We start from the raw sequence: 20,692 nt of genomic DNA, 5'->3' as shown, positions 1-20,692 counted from the left end.
CGTCAAAGACGTCTTGATAATCAGAGAGAAACTCAGGGACTTCAGAGGGAATGGACGACGAAATAGAAACCAAAGGTAAGTCCCCATGAATACCCTTACATCCCCAGCTCAACACAGACATTGCTCTCCAGTCCAAGACTGGGTTGTGAGACTGCAACCATGGCAATCCCAGTACCAAATCGTCATGTAAATTATACAGCACCAGGAAACGAATAATCTCCTGGTGATCCGGATTGATACGCATGGTTACTTGTGTCCAGTATTGTGGTTTATTATTAGCCAATGGGGTGGAGTCAATCCCCTTCAGAGGAATAAGAGTCTCCAAAGGCTCTAAATCAAAACCACAACGATTGGCAAAGGACCAATCCATAAGACTCAGAGCGGCGCCAGAGTCAACATAGGCGTCCGTGGCAATGGATGACAAAGAGCAAATCAGGGTTACAGACAAAATAAACTTAGACTGAATGGTGCCAATGGAAACAGACTTATCAAGCTTCTTTGTACGCCTAGAGCATGCTGATATAACATGAGTAGAATCCCCACAATAGAAACACAATCCATTCTTCCGTCTAAAATTCTGTCGCTCGCTCCTGGACAGAATTCTATCACACTGCATACTTTCTGGCGTCTTTTCCATAGACACCGCCAGATGGTGCACCGGTTTGCGCTCCCGCAGACGCCTATCAATCTGAATAGCCATTGTCATGGACTCATTCAGACCTGCAGGCACAGGGAACCCCACCATAACATCCTTAACGGCATCAGAGAGACCTTCTCTGAAAGTTGCCGCCAAGGCGCACTCATTCCACTGAGTAAGCACAGACCATTTACGGAATTTTTGGCAGAAAACTTCAGCTTCGTCTTGCCCCTGAGATAGTGCCATCAAAGTTTTTTCTGCCTGAAGTTCCAAATGAGGTTCCTCATAAAGCAAGCCCAAGGCCAGAAAAAACGCATCCACATCGCGTAACGCAGGATCCCCTGCTGGCAATGAGAAGGCCCAATCTTGAGGGTCACCCCTGAGCAAGGAAATCACAATCCTAACCTGCTGAGCAGGGTCTCCAGCTGAACGAGACTTCAGGGACAAATAAAGCTTACAATTATTTCGGAAATTCTGGAAGCTAGCTCTATTCCCTGTGAAGAACTCCGGCAAAGGAATTCTCGGGTCAGATACCGGAGCATGTACCACAAAATCTTGTAAATTTTGTACTTTCGTGATGAGATTATTCAAACCCGCAGTTACACTCTGGAGATCCATTATTGTCAGGTGCACACAGAGCCATACAGAGATTAGGAGGAGAGAGAGAAAAAAGACTGCAGCAAGGCAGACTGGAGGGAAAAAAAAAAAAAAAAAAAAAATTTCCAGCAGACTTCTTATAACTCTCCTTTCTCAACCTGGGTCTTTAACACTTTAGGGGCCGGTCAAACTGTCATGATCTCTGCAGGCAGAGATCATAGCAAGCCTATAGAGGGACAAGCTCTCGGAAGATGGAACTATACTGACCATGAACTAAGCCTGCCGCGCAACTAGAAATAGCCAGGTAGCATTTCCTATTTATCGCTAGATGCCCAGCTCTGGCCTAAGACCTAAATAGCTAGCAGAGGGAAATATAAGACCTGGCTCACCTCTAGAGAAATATTCCAAAGAAGACAGTAGCCCCCCACATATAATGACGGTGAGTTCAGATGAAACAACAAACGCAGCAGGAAAATAGTCTTAGCAAATTTGAGGTCCGCTTACTAGATAGCAGAAGACAGATAGTATACTTTCATGGTCAGCAGAAAAACACTAACAAAACACCATCCAGAGATTACCTTAAACTCTGGCATTAACTCATAACGCCAGAGTAGCAATCCCTGATCAACGAGAGCTTTCCAGACACAGTAACAAAACTTCAGCTGTGAACTGGAACAAATAGGCAAAACGAAACATGGACAAAAGTCCAACTTATCTAGTAGTTGTCTAGAAGCAGGAACAAGCACTGAGAGGCATCAGATAACATTGTTGACCGGCAAGAAACCACCAGAGAAATGAGCTTAAATAGCGACACCCACTACTGATGGAACCAGGTGAAACAGGAAAGAGGATGACAAGTCCAATTCCACAAGCGGCCACCGGGGGAGCCCAGAATCCAAATTCACAACAGCCAAGCCTCTGTCAGGATCCCACCCCTGACAGAGACCCTACTGTCTCTTTCTCCACAACACCCTCTGCCACTAGGTGTTGCTTCGTCCAATCCAGTCAGCTTTCTCATCTAACTTCCTGCCTGACCCCCAGTTTACCCACTATGGTGGGGAGTGGCCTAATGAATAGCACCCTTAGCTCCCCCCGGAGGCCCAGCTGTGAAATGTATTGGTGTCTGTGATACCTGATCAGATGAACTCCTTCAGTGCCATCGGACGCACCGTAGCTCCCCATAGTGGCGGAGCCACAGTACTGCAACGACCAGGACTCTGGGGTGCTGCACTCCCCCCTGGTTAAACACAGTACTCCGGGACTGGGAAGAAAACAACAATACAAGTTAGCAAAAAGACATACAATTTTGTTGAGTGCAATAACAATAAGCATATTTGAACAGCTTCCCTTTATGGGAGGTAAGGACACTTGAACGTTACAAACATAATCAACATTATCATAGCAACATGCTATAATTAACTTTTCCTACCCAACCGGGTATTCTACTAGGTGCAAACATTATTGAACAATAATTTAACTTTGCCTTTAAGGATATACACTCTTAATCCACCAAAGACCTTCCTATAATCACATTATAAGGTATTTTAACTTTTTCATTCTCCTTCTTTAAATCTGCAGGACCGCCTGTCCTATCGGCACCAGACCTACTGCCTCTCCTTTCAGTTACAGGACCGCCCCGTTCAGCCAGGGCCTACTGCCTTTTCAACTACTATACACAGTATAGAACATAACATTTCTTTCAGTTTGAGAACACCGAGCCGGCTCTGCTTGGCTCCTATAAGGACTCACCCCCTAACCCTTACGGGTTCACTTTCTGTCCTTAGTAACACATTACTAACTTTCGATGGGGAACGCAGGGTTTACCTTCTATCCCCCCCCTTTTCTTATCAACATTATCAACTATCTTCTTTTCACAACATTAGACTTTCCCATTACTTCCTTTCACTTTTTCTTTCAGAGAACATTATCAGCCTTACAATTAACCAATGGCATACATATAACTTTTACATGTAAATATTATCATCATTTTCTTCCATTGACATTATTGCTACCAGTCTTAAAGAAATATCACCATTTACGTGCAACAAATGAACATCCCCTTTAAGAGGGGACCAAGTCTCTGTGAGGTAGCGCATCCTCTCAGGCTACCAGTCCATACTCAGCAAAGGTTCCAGTGCGGTATCTTCGCAAAGAGTCCTTGTTTAAGTAAAACCAGTAGGGAGCGCCTTTAATAAGGTGCAAACTATATACAAAGGAGTTCGGATCATGCACTGTTCATGATTTCTCAGTTTCTCTAAAACTTGTGCAAAAACTTTTAGAAACGAGGCAAACAAAACAACAAGGATCCCAGGTCAACAAGGGGATCCATAAAAGGGGTTAACCCTGAACGGGTTGTAGCAGCAGTACAGTAACTATATACAGTTAAGAGGAACAGTAAAACCTTACTGTGGTGAAGCGGAAGGTGGTCTCCTATCCGGTCTCACCAGGCCCACAGCTCGCACTGGTGAACCAGGATGCCGTTCCGGTCCCAGCAGTGATAGAATCCCTCGCCGGGAGGCCCTTCTTACTGGCAGGCGTACACGTTCCTCCGGGGCACGGCGAGGCTGGGCTTCTTGTGGTTCCGCGGGGCCGGGCTCTGCTGCTTTCCCCACGGGATCATCTCCTTCTGGTGTTCCGGCAGCGGCCTGGAGGGCAATGCATCGCTGCACGCCCCCCGCCATCCAGCCAGCCTCTCCCGTAGCCCTCCTCCATCGGGTGTAGGTGACGGCATCACCCGGCTCCAGATCGCGAGCGATCCTCCCGCTGCAAGGCTCCACCTCCTCCCGGTCTACGCGGACCTGTATCGGCTCCCCGATCTCCTGAATCACTCCTCTTCCATACTGAGGATTAAAGGCCACCACAACACCCCAGTGCGATGGCGGAATCTCCGGAGCACTAACTAAGTCAATCTGCTCCGCAGGCTGGGGCCGGCTCCGCCATGCTGCCATCAGACGCCGTAAATGTTCGGCGTCCGGCATGATCTTCAGGCCCGGCGTTTGTAGCGTACCTTCAGCCGCGGCCAGGTGAGAAGCAACAGGAGACAACCTGATCTCTGTGGGCTGGCCTAGCCGGGTAAGTACGCGGGCATCGGCCTTCAGCCGGCGGGCTAGCTGTCGGGCCTCGGCTGCAGCCACACATTCTTCAGACAGCAAAGGGGGTCGGCCCATCGGTGATTCTGTGAGGGTCAGACCCCGCAGCGTTGGCGTTTCTGGGGCTATCTCAGGTTGTGCAGCCTCAGGCCGGACCGGGTCAGCCCCGCGCGGTGCTCCTGGTGCCGCCATCTTTGTCTCCTTTTCCGCGTCTTCTTCCCGCGGTCTCTTCCGTGGGCGGCCCCGTCCCCATGGTCTCCACCCTCCGACCAGGATCAGGAGGCGGACCTCGGCTGTTGACGGGCACGTCCTCAGGACACAGAAATACTTAGACTGGGCGGCCATTGCTGTTCGCGCTCTCCAGCTTGCCTACGCCCACTCCACGCCCCTCTCCTCTTCCTGCGCTCTCCTCAGCGCTGCTATGGCGGCGGATTTTGGCGGCAACTGGCGCAGCACAGTCTTTGTAATAAAGTACAGTCCAAGCACAATAAATCACAGTTCCTAGGCACACATGACCTGACTCTTCAGGCTTAAGTAGATCCTGTTCGTGACGCCAAGTTTGGAGCGCCCCCACACCGCCGCAGGGCCGAGGGGTACCCGAAGCCGGGCCACTAGGTCTCAGTCCTGGGGTTGTCACGGTGGCTAGACCCGGTCCGTGGCCCTGTCTGCCAGTGGGGGACGTCCGGTGAAATAAGTGGTGTTGTAACGGTGCAGTTGTGGGGTGCAGGTCGCGGTAAATAACGAGGACACCAGGTTGCAGTCTCTTTACCTCTTTACTGGAGATCTCTGAGTCCTCAGTCCAGAATACGGTTCACCAGGCTGCGCAAGTCCGGCCGGTCCAATGGCACCTCCAGAGTTCTCTTCACAGGTGGAAATCGGTGCCTTCCTTCTTAGCGCTATGTGTTGTAGTCCTCCCCTGCTGTGCTTACGGAAAGTACCCCACAACTGTTGTGTCTGTTTCCTAAGTTCCCTCACAACTCGATTAAATGATGTTCTTCTAATCGTCCGTCCCTTCCTGATGTTACGGTTAGAACGGCACCCGTTTGTCGGGTAGGCCTGGAGTTCTTCCGGGACCCTAGAGACGCCCCTCTCCCGCAATTGCCTCCCAAGACTTCATAGGTGATATGTGTTAGACAGCCCGCCTTAAACTGACTGTCCTGCCGCTGTTTAGAGTATTGCTTGAAGCTGAATGTTATAATACTCCCTCGGCGTTCCGGCCACCGGTAATGCGCCTCAGTAGGGTGTTGCTTCGGTCTTACAGCACCCCTACTGGAATTCTCCTATCGCTTGATCTCGTTTCTCACTCAGCACAATCTATCTCGCTTCTAGTCCTTTCTTGGGCCCCGCCGCTTCCCGGAGCTGGGGCGGACCCATTACGTTCTTTCCAATGCCAAGCCTCTGTCAGGATCCCACCCCTGACAGAGACCCTACTGTCTCTTTCTCCACAACACCCTCTGCCACTAGGTGTTGCTTCGTCCAATCCAGTCAGCTTTCTCATCTAACTTCCTGCCTGACCCCCAGTTTACCCACTATGGTGGGGAGTGGCCTAATGAATAGCACCCTTAGCTCCCCCCGGAGGCCCAGCTGTGAAATGTATTGGTGTCTGTGATACCTGATCAGATGAACTCCTTCAGTGCCATCGGACGCACCGTAGCTCCCCATAGTGGCGGAGCCACAGTACTGCAACGACCAGGACTCTGGGGCGCTGCACTACGTTATCCTATCCAACGTCATCTTCAAAAAATCAATAAAAATGATGTTTAAAAAAAAAAATATATATATATATATATATATTATTATCCTGTATATACATGTGTATCCTGTACATATCTGTGTGTCCTGTACATACGTGTGTCTCCTCCTGTGAGTGGTGTCCTGTGTGTGTGACATGTAACACTCTGTGTCTCTCTCAGACAGTCACTCTCTGCGGTATTATTACACTGGGGTCTCAGCTCCGGGGTCCGGGCTGCCGGAGTTCTCTATTGTTGGATATGTGGATGATCGGGAGATTGTGAATTATAACTCAGACAGCGGCAGATACCGACCCAAAGTCCAGTGGATGGAGAAAATGGAGGATGGATACTGGGAGGAAAATACACAGAGATCTAAAGGGACTGAGGCTGTAATGAGACATAATGTGAGGACAGCGATGGAGCGATTCAACCAGAGCGGAGGTGAGAAATATACTGTATACACAATATACACACTACACAGTATACACTATATACACACACTACACTGTATACACTATACACTCACCGGCCACTTTATTAGGTACACCATGCTAGTAACGGGTTGGACCCCCTTTTGCCTTCAGAACTGCCTCAATTCTTCGTGGCATAGATTCAACAAGGTGCTGGAAGCATTCCTCAGAGATTTTGGTCCATATTGACATGATGGCATCACACAGTTGCCGCAGATTTGTCGGCTGCACATCCCAAAGATGCTCCATACAAGGCAGGATGGATCCATGCTTTCATGTTGTTTACGCCAAATTCTGACCCTACCATCCGAATGTCGCAGCAGAAATCGAGACTCATCAGACCAAGCAACGTTTTTCCAATCTTCTACTGTCCAATTTCGATGAGCTTGTACAAATTGTAGCCTCAGTTTCCTGTTCTTAGCTGAAAGGAGTGGTACCCGGTGTGGTCTTCTGCTGCTGTAGCCCATCTGCCTCAAAGTTCGACGCACTGTGCGTTCAGAGATGCTCTTAGGCCTACCTTGGTTGTAACGGGTGGCGATTTGAGTCACTGTTGCCTTTCTATCAGCTCGAACCAGTCTGCCCATTCTCCTCTGACCTCTGGCATCAACAAGGCATTTCCGCCCACAGAACTGCCGCTCACTGGATTTTTTTTCTTTTTCGGACCATTCTCTGTAAACCCTAGAGATGGTTGTGCGTGAAAATCCCAGTAGATCAGCAGTTTCTGAAATACTCAGACCAGCCCTTCTGGCACCAACAACCATGCCACGTTCAAAGGCACTCAAATCACCTTTCTTCCCCATACTGATGCTCGGTTTGAACTGCAGGAGATTGTCTTGACCATGTCTACATGCCTAAATGCACTGAGTTGCCGCCATGTGATGGTGACGTGTGGCTGATTAGAAATTAAGTGTTAACAAGAAGTTGGACAGGTGTACCTAATAAAGTGGCCGGTGAGTGTATACACACTACACACTATATACACTCCACTGTATACACTATATACACACTACACTGTATACACTATACACACACTACACTGTATACACTATATACACACTACACTGTATACACAATATACACACTACACTGTATACACTATATACACACTACACTGTATACACTATATACACACTACTGTATACACTATATACACTACACTGTATACACTATATACACACTACACTGTATACACTATATACACACTACACTATACACAATATACACACTACACTGTATACACAATATACACACTACACTGTATACACAATATACACACCACACTGTTTACACTATATACACACTACACTGTATACACAATATACACACTACACTGTTTACAATATACACTACACTGTATACACAGTATACACACTACATTGTATACACAATATACACACTACACTATACACACTACACTGTATACACTATATACAATACTCTGTATACACTATATACACACTACACTGTATACACAATATACACATTACACTTTATAGTGTATACAGTGTAGTGTGTATATTGTGTAGACAGTACACTGTATCCACAATATACACACTACTCTGTATACACAATATCCACACTACTCTGTATACACAATATACACACTACACTGTATACACAATATGCACACTACACTGTATACATTATATACACACCACTGTATACACAAATTACACACTACACTGTATACACAATATACACACTACACTATACACAATATACACACTACACTGTATACACAAAATACACACTACACTGTATACACAATATACACACTACACTGTATACACAAAATACACACTACACTGTATACACAATATACATATTACACTTTACACAATATACACACTACACTGTATACACTGTAGACACAGTACACTGTATACACAATATACACACTACTCTGTATACACAATATACACTACACTGTATACACAATATACACACTACACTGTATACACTATAGACACAGTACACTGTATACACAATATACACACTACACTGTATACACAATATACACACTACACTGTATACACAATATACACACTACTCTGTATACACAATATACACACTACACTGCATACACTATATACACACTACACTGTATAGACAATATACACACTACACTGTATAGACAATATACACACTACACTGTATACACAATATACACACTACTCTGTACACAATATACACACTACACTGCATACACTATATACACACTACACTGTATACACAATATACACACTACACTGTATAGACAATATACACACTACACTGTATACACACTACACTGTATACACAATATGCACACTACACTGTATACACTATATACACACTACACTGTATACACAATATGCACACTACACTGTATACTCTATATACACTACACTGTATACAAAATATACACACTACACTGTATACACTATATACACACTACACTTTATACAATATACACACTACACTGTATACGCAGTATACACACTACACTGTATACACACTACACTATACACAATATTCACACTACACTGTATAGACAATATACACTACACTGTATACACACTACGTTGTATACATTATAGCTATTGACCTATCAATTTACAGCAGGGGTTTATTTTAGCTATCCCACTGCTCCTACAATATAACACGAACTGCAGGGATTTATGTATCTCCCGCTTTACAGTTCTGCTTGAAAACTTGCAGCTCTCTGGAGCCCCCTTACCCTCGGGTCAGATTGGGTACTGCATTTAGGGTAATTAGTCGACAGAAAAGCTGCCTGCTATGTACTGGCTATTGGGCACGCTGCAGTTATAACTACTCCCACTCAGGCAGGAACAATAATTATCAACGCCGCCGTCGCTACGACTCCCAAAAGCACAGGACACGGTATGCCGCCACCAGCTTCGTTTAAGGGGTCCGAACCCAACCCAAATCAGTAGCGTAATTCCCTTCCAGAGACTTAGGATACGTTTTAGAGCTAGAGAACGAAACTAGTAATTTAAATATTTTACTCCGAAAGATTAGGCAGTGTTTATAAAAATATTACAAGGATGTTACAATAAGAGACAATTGAAAGTATGTACAAAGTAATTATAAAATAACATGGATTAAAACAGAAAGAAACACTTACATGTGATCAGTTCATTAAAGGCAAAACCATGCTGGCAGGCAGAGCCCAGATGTCCCAGTGCATAGTACATCTCAGGCAAAAAACTGAAGGCTGGGTGAAGTGCAGGAACTTATAACCGCAGCCTGGTGACATCACTAAAGAGGCTGGTTTCCCTGGACCCTCCCCGCTCCTCATCTCCTCAGACATGCAGATTTCAACAGCAATTCTTATAATTGTCATATCTTCGCTGGAGAATCTGGCAGAGTCATAAAACACACCTCATCCATCTTGAATTAAAATTGGCTTTCTATTGGTCCCAAATTCGTCCTAGTTGTTCCACACAGTTCCGGAGAAATCCACACTTTGTACCTGTTGTGGTTAGCGGCTCGCGCTTACAGTGTTTAACAGATCTACCGATGGAAGTTAGCAATATGTACTTATTATTTTCCTAGCCCAAATCGGTGGCCCAATATCTTACTATATTATAAAAAAGAACCTCCTGTCTTGAGGGGCAGATCAGACCAGTTTCAGCTGGAGCTGGAGGGAGATTTGTGCAGTTACAAGCGCAATAAAAATTCTTGTGGGGGGGCCATGAGGGATTTAGGATCCACATACACACATCTCTACCAGCAGAAACACAGAGAGAAGGGGGGGTCAAAGCCCACAGTGGTGTGCTATCAAGGAAAACTAATAATCATATTACATTTTATACATTATCGTGACACCTTCCCCTTTTGGTCTTCGCTATGGAGGCAGAACCCCTCGGTATGCCTCCATGCGCACCTCAGTAGGTTCGCCCTGGCAGGACAGTCCATCTGCATTGCCATGCTCCCTGCCCGTTTTGTGTTCAATAGTGAAATCAAACTGCTGAAGGGCAAGGCTCCAGCGTATCAACCTTCCGTTGGTTCCACACATGGCGTTTAGCCTGCGCAGAGGGTGGTGGTTGGTCAATACAGTGAAGGCGCGGCCGTACAAGTAGGGCTGCAAGCGCTGCAGGGCCCAGACTATGGCCAGGCACTCCTTCTCGACAGTGGAATAGGCGACTTCCCTCGGCAGAAGTTTCCGGCTCAGGTATAACATGGGGTGTTCTTGGTCCTCAGAGTCAACCTGGCTGAGCACAGCACCAAGGCGAAACTCGCTGGCGTTCGTCTGTACCAAGAACGGTCGACTGCTTTCAACACGGGCGTTGCACAGTGCTGTTTTCAACGCCTGGAAGGCCCCATCGCAGCCATCGGTCCAGTTGACGATGTAGGGTAGCTTCTTCCTGGTGAGGTCCGTCAAGATTTTTGCCAGGCTACTGTAGTGCTGTACAAAGTGCCTATAGTACCCTGCAGTGCCCAGGAAGGACATCGCCTGTTTCTTGGTCATGGGGGTGGGCCAGTTCACGATTGCTCCCACTTTCTCAGGCTCTGGCTTTAGGGTGCCCCCGCCTACCCGGTGCCCCAGGTAGTGGACCTTACTAATGCCCATCTGGCACTTTCCCTGCTTGATAGTCAGTCCAGCTCGGTGAATTCGCCTGAGCACCTCCTCGAGATGCTACAGGTGTTCATCCCAGGAGGAACTGAAGATGGCAATGTCATCCAAGTACGCCACCACGTACTTCTCCAGTCCCTGAAGCAGGAGGTTGACTATCCGCTGGAAAGTGGCAGGGGCATTCTTCATGCCGAAGGGCATGACCGTGGACTCGTACAGTCCGAAGGATGTGATAAAGGCGGACTTCTCCTGCGCCTCGGGGCTCAGGGGAATCTGCCAGTATCCTCGACTCAGATCCATTATGGTTAGGTAGTTTGCACCAGCTAACCTCTCAAGCAGCTCCTCAATGCGCGGCATTGGGTGCGCGTCAGAGGTTGTGATGGCATTGAGCCCCCTGTAGTCCACGCAGAATCGGGTGGTCCGATCCTTCTTTGGCATGAGAACTACAGGTGAGGCCCACGCACTCTTTGACCGTCGAATCACCCCCAGCTGTAACATCTCATCGATCTCCTGGCGCATAACCTGCTGCACCTGGTCGAAGATTCGATAGGGTGTTCGCCGTAGTGGGGCATGATTCCCGGTGTTCACCTCGTGGACTGCTAACTCAGTCCTTCCAGGTCGGTTGGACAACACTGCCCGGAAGGGTTCCAGTTTGGTCCGCAACTGCGACTGCTGGGGTTCTGTTAGTGAGGCGCTTACCTCCACGTCCTCGATGGACCCACTGGCCTTGGCTTGGGCCAGCATGTCCAGGAGGGTTTCTTCCTCCCCGTCTTCGGGCAGTCTGCAGACCGGTAGGACGAAAGGTTCACGTTCGTGATGAGCCTTCAACATGTTGACGTGAAAGGCCTTTCGCCTACCTCAAGCGTGACCACATAGGTGACCGGGTTGAGCTGTTGATGGATGACGTACGGGCCTTCCCAGGCTGCCTGAAGCTTATCCTTTGGTACGGGGACCAGCACCCACACCTTTTGACCCATGTGGTAGGTCCGCTCCCTGGCGTTCTGGTCGTACTAGTGCTTCTGGTCAGCCTGAGCCTGCGTCATGTTGTCATGCACCAACTGCGTCAAGGTCTGCATCTTGTCACGGAAGCGCATGACATAATCCACTATGGACACTTCAGAAGGGTTCGGCTCCTCTTCCCAGGATTCCCTTACCAACCCAAGGGGTCTCCGGACTCGCTTGCCGTACAGGAGCTCGAAGGGGGAGAACCCCGTCCAGGCCTGCGGAACCTCTCTGTAAGCGAATAGCAGGTGTGGGAGGTACCGCTCCCAGTCGCACCCTTGGGTCTCAACCAGCATGCGTAGCATCTGTTTGAGGGTACCATTGAAGCGTTCACACATGCCATTGGTCTGTGGGTGATATGCACTCGATACCAGGTGCTTCACCTGCATTCTCTTACAGAGAGCCTCCATTAGGCGAGACATGAATTGGGTCCCTTGATCAGTAAGCATCTCCGTGGGAAATCCTACACGTGAAAAGATAGCCAACAGGGCATCTGCCGCCTTATCTGCCCTAGTTGATGACAGAGCTACTGCCTCTGGGTATCGGGTAGCGTAGTCTACCACAGTGAGGACGTATTGCTTTACAGAGCTGCTGGGGACGGCCAGCGGGCCCACAATGTCCACTGCGATTCTCTGAAAAGGCTCCTCTATCACTGGCAAAGGGATCAGGGGAGCCTTAAGACCAGGCCTCGCCTTCCCCACTCTTTGACAGGTGACACAGGAGCGGCAGTAGTTTGACACATCTGTCCCCATCTTAGGCCAATAGAAGTGTTGAGACAGCCGGGCCTTAGTTTTGGTGATCCCCAAGTGTCCAGCGAGCGGGATCTCATGGGCAATCCGCAACAACTCACTCCGGAATGGCTGCGGGACGACCAGCTGTCTCTCCCTCAACCACTCCTGTTACGATTTTCTGGGTACTGTCTCCCGGTACAACCTCCCTCGTTCCCAGAACACCCTCTCCTTAACAGTCACGGAGGTGGGCGTCTCGGCGATGTACCTCAATTTCTCCAGGCTCGCATCTATGTGCAGAGCGGCTTGAAACTCCTGGCTAGGGGAAGCCAGAAGCGACGTCGGGGTCCCTTCCCCACGGGAACCCTCTGGGACCTGCTCTGGGTCCATCTCTGGTTCAGTCACAACGATGACTGAGGAGGGTCCGGAAGGCAGACAGTTATCTGCGTTCCGGGCACGCTGACTGCAGGTGACAGCAGCTACATAGGCTGTCTCCCTGGGGATTTCCACAGACCCATCAGCTGGCGCTGCTATGGGCTCTACCTCCCCATCCACCCCCGACACTTCAGGGGCAGTGCTACTTATGGGCCAGTTACCTTCCTCAGTGGCACTGGTCAATTTCATGGCATCACCTTCCTCACGGTCCCCATTTCCTGTAGCACCGACACTTGCCCCTGCTAGGGGTTCCTCAGCCGTCTCACTCCGCAGAGCGACGTGGCTGAGCATTCCTGTGCCTATGGACACATCAATTTTTGTATAAAAATGGTTATCAGGTTCAGTTGGCACATTTACAACATTTTTATCACCAATCCTAGGGAAAAAAAATGGTCATCAGAGGCATCATTACTGGATAAAGCATGGTCAGGTAACACATGCGATTTCCCGTCATCATCAGGGTTAACGTTACCCTTATTAGCAGATCGGGGAGGGGTGTCAGGAACGTAGTATGCAACCATCCTCCCCAAATCAGTCCCCAACAAAACATCAGTGGGCAAATTATCAGACAGCCCCACTTCCTTCACCCCGCTCCCTGCACCCCAATCAATATAAACCCGGGCCATTGGCAAGGGACAGCTGATGCCCCCAATCCCAGTGACAGTTAGGGTTTTCCCCCGAATGATCTCTTCAGGGGCTGCCAGTTCGGGTCGGATGAGGGTCCGTTCAGCCCCGGTGTCCTTGAGGCCTGTAGCGGCATGGCCTCCCATGGTGATGTGCTGTACATTGTCACACACCCTCCCAGCCACCCCACCCACCAAAAGAACTGCGTTAGGCCCTGGGGCCTTGGCTGGGGGGTTCTTCTGCTTGTCTGGACAGTGGGGATTGATATGACCAGTCCGCTTGCAGAAGAAACACTGGCGAGGTTTGGTGGTAGGCCTGGTGCTGTTGGCCACGGGGACAGGAGCTCTGGTGTGTAGGCTGGCAGGGGTACTGGCGTTGGTTGCAGGCTTACCCCATCTCCAGCTGGTGGTGACTGGCTTCCGCACTTCCGATCTATGTTTGGCCTCATAGGCATTGGCAATCCGCTCTGCTTTCGTCACGTCTTTGGGTTCTCTGTCCATCACGAACTGTCGCACCTCAGCTGGGCAAAGATGTAAGAACTGGTCTTTGATCATCAGGTCTCCCAGCTGCTCAGAGGTAGTTACTGACAGTCCTTGGATCCACTGGTTAAAGTGGGTCCTGAGTCCATGCACCACATCGCCGTAGCTGTCTTGTGGGCTACGTTGGAGGCTCCGGAACTTTCTACGGTACACCTCGGGTGAAAGCTGGTACTTGGCTATCAGGGCCTGCTTGATGGCCTCATAGTCACCATCTTGTTCTTGAGGGACGGCATCAAACGCCTCCAGAGCTTTGCCTCTCAGCCCTGGGGTCAGGTATTGTGCCCATTCTTCTGTAGGCAGCTGGTACTGTTTCCAGGCTTTCTCAAAGGCCCGCAGAAAAGTGTCCAAGTCCCCATCCTTTTCCATAACAGGAAAGTGCTCAGGCCGGGGCTTCGGTATCTGAGCGATGCTGGGCTCACGGCTGGACTGGGATGACCCTTGCATTTGCAGTCGGGCTAACTGCAGCTGGTACTCCCGCTCCGCTTGCCGCTCGGCTCTCTCTGCCTCCCGCTGGGCCTGGGCCTCTCGCTCGGCTCGAGCCTGGGCCTCTTGCTGGTATTGCTGAATCAGCTGCAGACGTCCCTCACGGTCGTCAGCGGGGAGTAGTTCCAGGGCCGTCAGCAGGTGGGGGTCCAATTCGCCCTGGTTGCTAGTAGGGCTGGCATTTAGTGGTTGGACCTCTGCTGCAGCACCACCTCTGCTCGTGCTGGCTTCTGCGCCCGGTGGGCTCTGGACATTTTCCCGTTGCACCAGAGCCGTGACTAGTTGGTCTTTGATTTTGTTTGCAAAGTCAATCTGCTGTGACATGCACAAGGCCATAAGAATGTCCTTGGACTGCTTGTTATAAAATGTTTCTCCCAGCACAACCATGGTTGCCAAATAAAAGATAGGACAGAAAAACAAAGAGAAGGGAAGGGGATAATTACCAGTACACACAATTTTCTCAGGACTAATGAACACTGAGTTTGTTCTCCAAACTTATTTGCGCAGAGTCATCGCAAGAACTTTGCAAGTTTTTAGTGAGAGGAATGATTGCTCAAACCAGGTCACTAATGCTCTATGATCCCACCACGCTGCCACCAATTTGTCACGATTCACACCGTGACTGTCACCAATATGTCACGGTTCACACCGTGACTGTCAACAGTACGTCACGATCGGGGTGACCTTTGGCCAGCCCACGGCTATCACATGTGCAGGGGGGCTTATCTTAGTTATCCCTCCACTGCTCAAATGTGATGAAAACACACACAAGGCTATTGACCTATCAATTTACAGCAGGGGCTTATTTTAGTTATCCCACTGCTCCTACAATATAACACGAACTGCAGGGATTTATGTATATCCCGCTTTACAGTTCTGCTTGAATACTCGCAGCTCTCTGGCACTCCCTTACCCTCAGGTCAGATTGGGTACTGCACCTAGGGTAATTATTTGCCAGGAAGGCTGCCTGCTATGTACTGGCTATTGGGCACGCTGCAGCAAGGGCGTTAAAACTACTCCCACTCAGGCAGGAACAATAATTATCAACGCTGCCATCGCTACAACGACTCCCAAAAGCACAGGACACGGTATGCTGCTACCAGCTTCGATTAAGGGGTCCGAAGCCAACCCAAATCAGTAGCGTATTTCCCTTCCAGAGACAGGGTACGCTTTAGAGCAGGAGAACGAAACTAGTAATTTAAATATTTTACTTCGAAAGATTAGGCAGTGTTTATAAAAATATTACAAGGATGTTACAATAAGAGACAATTGAAAGTATGTACAAAGTAATTATAAAATAACATGGATTAAAACAGAAAGTAACACTTACATGTGCTCAGATCATTGCAGGCAAAACCATGCTGGCAGGCAGAGCCCAGATGTCCCAGTGCATAGTACAGCTCCTCAGACAAAAAACTGAAGGCTGGGTGAAGTGCAGGAACTTATGACCGCAGCCTGGGACATCACTAAAGAGGCTGGTTTCCGTGGACCCTCCTCTCTCCTCAGACATACAGATTTCAACAGCAATTCTTATAATTGTCATATCTTCGCTGCAGAATCTGGTTAGCGGCTCTCGCTTACAGTGTTTAACAGATCTACCGATGGAAGTTAGCAAAATGTACTTATTATTTTTCTAGCCCAAATCGGTGGCCCAATATCTTACTATATTATAACAAAGAACCTCCTGTCTTGAGGGACAGATCAGACAAGTTTCAGCTGGAGCTGGAGGGAGATTTGTGCAGTTACAAGCGCAATAAAAATTCTTGTGGGGGAGCCATGAGGGATTTGGGATCCACATACACACATCTCTGCCAGCAGAAACACAGAGAGAAGGGGGGGTCAAAGCCCACAGTGGTGTGCTATCAGGGAAAACTAATAATCATATTACATTTTATACATTATCGTGACAACTGTATACACTATATACACACTACACTATATACACACTGAACTGTATACACTACACACTACACTGTATACACTATATACATACTACACTGTATACACAATATACACACTACACTGTATACACAATATACACACTACACTGTATACACTATATACACACACTACACTGTATACACTGTATACACACACTACACTGTATACACACTACACTGTATACACTATATACACACTACACTGTATACACTATATACACACTACACTGTATACACTATATACACACTACACTGTATACACTATATACACACTACACTGTATACACTATATACACACTACACTACACAATGTACACACTACACTGTATACACAATATACACACTACACTCTATATACACAGTACACTGTATACACAATAGACACTACACTGTATGCACAATATACATACTACACTGTATACACTATATACACACTACACTGTATACACTATATACACACTACACTATACACAATATACTCACTACACTGTATACACACACTACACTGTACACACACTACACTGTATACACACTACACTGTATACACTATCTACACTCTACACTGTATACATGATATACACACTACACTGTATACACAATATACACACTGCACTGTATACACAATATACACACTACACTACACTGTACACACTACACTATATACACAATATACACACTACACTGTATACACTATATACACACTACACTGTATACACAATATGCACACTACACTGTATACACACTACACTGTATATACTATATACACACTACACTCTATATACTATATACACTACACTGTGACAGGAGAATAAACAGAAACAGGAGCAGCACAGCTCAACTTGACATAAAAGCACAGCAATATGGAATGTGTCAGAAGATACCAAAATATATGGCAAGAGACCGGAGGTGCTAGCGTGGAAACAAGCAATCCATCGTAGAAACAATAGTAGTAGAACGCCAAAGCACTCACCAGTCTCGCAGTTTAGAAATGCTTTATTGCTTCATACATAAATCATCTTCACGGCACACAGGGAGGACGGATAAAGTGCAGGAGTGCTACGGACAAGACGACGGCCGTTTCGCGCCCAGTAACAGCGCTTCAACGGGTCTAACAGACGGGTTAGACCCGTTGAAGCGCTGTTACTGGGCGCGAAACGGCCGTCGTCTTGTCCGTAGCACTCCTGCACTTTATCCGTCCTCCCTGTGTGCCGTGAAGATGATTTATGTATGAAGCAATAAAGCATTTCTAAACTGCGAGACTGGTGAGTGCTTTGGCGTTCTACTACTATACACTACACTGTATACACAATATACACAGTACACTGTATATACTATATACACACTACTCTATACACAATATACACGCTACACTGTATACACTATATACGCACTACACAATATACACACTACACTGTATACATACGTATGTATCCTGTACATATCTGTGTATCCTGGACGAGGCCATAATATGTGTTTCTGTTTTGACATAAAAGTTGAGTTTTTATTGGCAATACATTTTTCTGTTATTGTTTTGTGCCTTTTTATCCACGGTTCCCACTGTGGGGCCTCATTCATTATTTTACTCTCCGGTCGCTGGTGTAAGAGGTGGTAATGCTGATGTGTCCCCTGACACCTGTCCTTCACACCTTGCTGATGGAAGGACCTCACAGGCCACCGTAGCTGTCACACCCAGAGGTTGTTACTTGGCAACCATCGCTTCCCCACAATTAGGGGTGTCGGGCTGCCGAGTGGATGAAAGTAGCAGCCCCCTCCCTCTATTAACCATTTAGATGCAGTTGCTATTGACAGCAGAATCTATGGTGGATAAATGGCCATGACTGGTGCCTGCACCGATCGCGTTTGTTTCTGCAGGGTGTCTTCCGTATTATACATCTAGATCCGGGACATTTCACAAAAAATATATATTTTTTTTTTAACGCCTTAAGCCCCAAGGGTGGTTTGCACGTTAATGACCGGGCCAATTTTTACAATTCTGACCACTGTCCCTTTATGAGGTTATAACTCTGGAACGCTTCAACGGATCGTGATGATTCTGACACTGTTTTCTCGTGACATATTGTACTTCATGATAGTGGTAAAATTTATTTGATATTACCTGCGTTTATTTGTGAAAAAAAAAGAAATTTGGCGAAAATTTCACAATTTTCCAACTTTCAATTTTTATGCCCTTAAATCACAGAGATATGTCACACAAAATACTTAATAAGTAACATTTCCCACATGTCTACTTTACATTAGCACAATTTTGGAACCAACATTTTTCTTTCTAAGGCTAGGTTCACATTGCGTTAATGTGTGCACGCTAAGGGACAGCGTTGCACGGCGAAAATGTCGCAATTAACGCCGTGCAACGGGTCCGTTAGCGCACCCATTGACAGCAATGTGAAGTTTCCCTGTAGCGCATCGCCAGCGCGTGCCTTTTTTGGCTCGCGCTAGCGATGTGCCGTTCTTCTGTGGCGCGCCTCGGACACTGCTTGCAGCGTCCGCGGCGCGCCCGAGGTCCGTTCCCCGCTCTCGCAGATCGGGGATCTGCGAGAGCGGGGACGTTAACGCGACCCCTAACGCGGCCCCTAAAAAAACATTGCGTTAGCACAATCCTCTAGCGCTAAACGGATTGCCCTAACGCAATGTGAACCTAGCCTTAGGGAGTTATAAGTGTTAAAAGTTGACCAGCAATTTCTCATTTTTACAACACCATTTTTTTTAGGGACCACATCACATTTGAAATCATTTTGAGGGGTCTATATGATAGAAAATAACCAAGTGTGACACCATTCTAAAAACTGCACCCCTCAAGGTGCTCAAAATCGCATTCAAGAAGTTTATTAACCCTTCAGGTGTTTCACAGGAATTTTTGGAATGTTTAAAAAAAATGAACATTTAACTTTTTTTCCCAAAAAATTTATTTCAGCTCCAATTTGTTTTATTTTACCAAGGGTAACAGGAGAAAATGGACCCCAAAAGTTGTTGTACAATTTGTCCTGAGTACGCCGATACCCCATATGTGGGGGTAAACCACTGTTTGGGAGCATGGCAGAGCTCGGAAGGGAAGGAGCGCGATTTAACTTTTCAATGCAAAATTGACTGGAATTGAGATGGGATGCCATGTTGCGTTTGGAGAGCCACTGATGTGCCTAAACATTGATACCCCCCACAAGTGACACCATTTTGGAAAGTAGACCCCCTAAGGAACTTATCTAGATGTGTTGAGAGAGCTTTGAACCCCCAATGTTTCACTACAGTTTATAACGCAGAGCCGTGAAAATAAAAAATCATTTTTTTTCCACAAAAATTATTTTTTAGCCCCCAGTTTTGTATTTTCCAAAGGGTAACAGGAAAAATTGGACCCCAAAAGATGTGGTCCAATTTGTCCGGGGTATGCTGATACCCCATATGTGGGGAGAACCACCGTTTGGGCGCATGTCAGGGCTCAGAAGGGAAGGAGCGCCGTTTGGAATGCAGACTTAGATGGAATGGTCTGCAGGTGTCACATTGCGTTTGCAGAGCCCCTAATGTACCTAAACAGTAGAAACCCCCCACAAGTGACCCCATGTTGGAAACTTGACCCCCCCAAGGAACTTATCTAGATGTGTTGTGAGAACTTTGAACCCCCCAGTGTTTCACTACAATTTATAATGCAGAGCCATGAAAATAAAAAATAATTTTTCCCCACAAAAATGTTTTTTAGCCCCCCAAATTTTTATTTTCCCAAAGGTAACCAGAGAAATTGGACCCCAAAAGTTGTTGTCCAATTTGTCCTGAGTACGCTGATACCCCATATGTTGGGGAAAACCCCTGTTTGGGCACACGGGAGA

General features: G+C 47.3%; 1 protein-coding gene across 1 annotated transcript in view; it reads left to right on the top strand.

The window, feature by feature from the left end:
- Positions 1-20,692, top strand: part of LOC143804128 (class I histocompatibility antigen, F10 alpha chain-like) — a 604,087-nt gene that overhangs the window by 305,560 nt on the left and 277,835 nt on the right. Inside the window, exon 2 of the mRNA XM_077281900.1 lies at positions 6,237-6,497. Within this exon, the coding sequence (XP_077138015.1) occupies positions 6,237-6,497 (261 nt within the window). The remainder of the gene's footprint in view (positions 1-6,236; positions 6,498-20,692) is intronic.

Source organism: Ranitomeya variabilis, chromosome 1 (genome assembly GCF_051348905.1).
Source record: "Ranitomeya variabilis isolate aRanVar5 chromosome 1, aRanVar5.hap1, whole genome shotgun sequence".
NCBI classification, from domain to species: domain Eukaryota; kingdom Metazoa; phylum Chordata; class Amphibia; order Anura; family Dendrobatidae; genus Ranitomeya; species Ranitomeya variabilis.
Note: the sequence above shows the minus strand (reverse complement) of the source record. Positions and strands in the feature narration are given on the sequence as shown.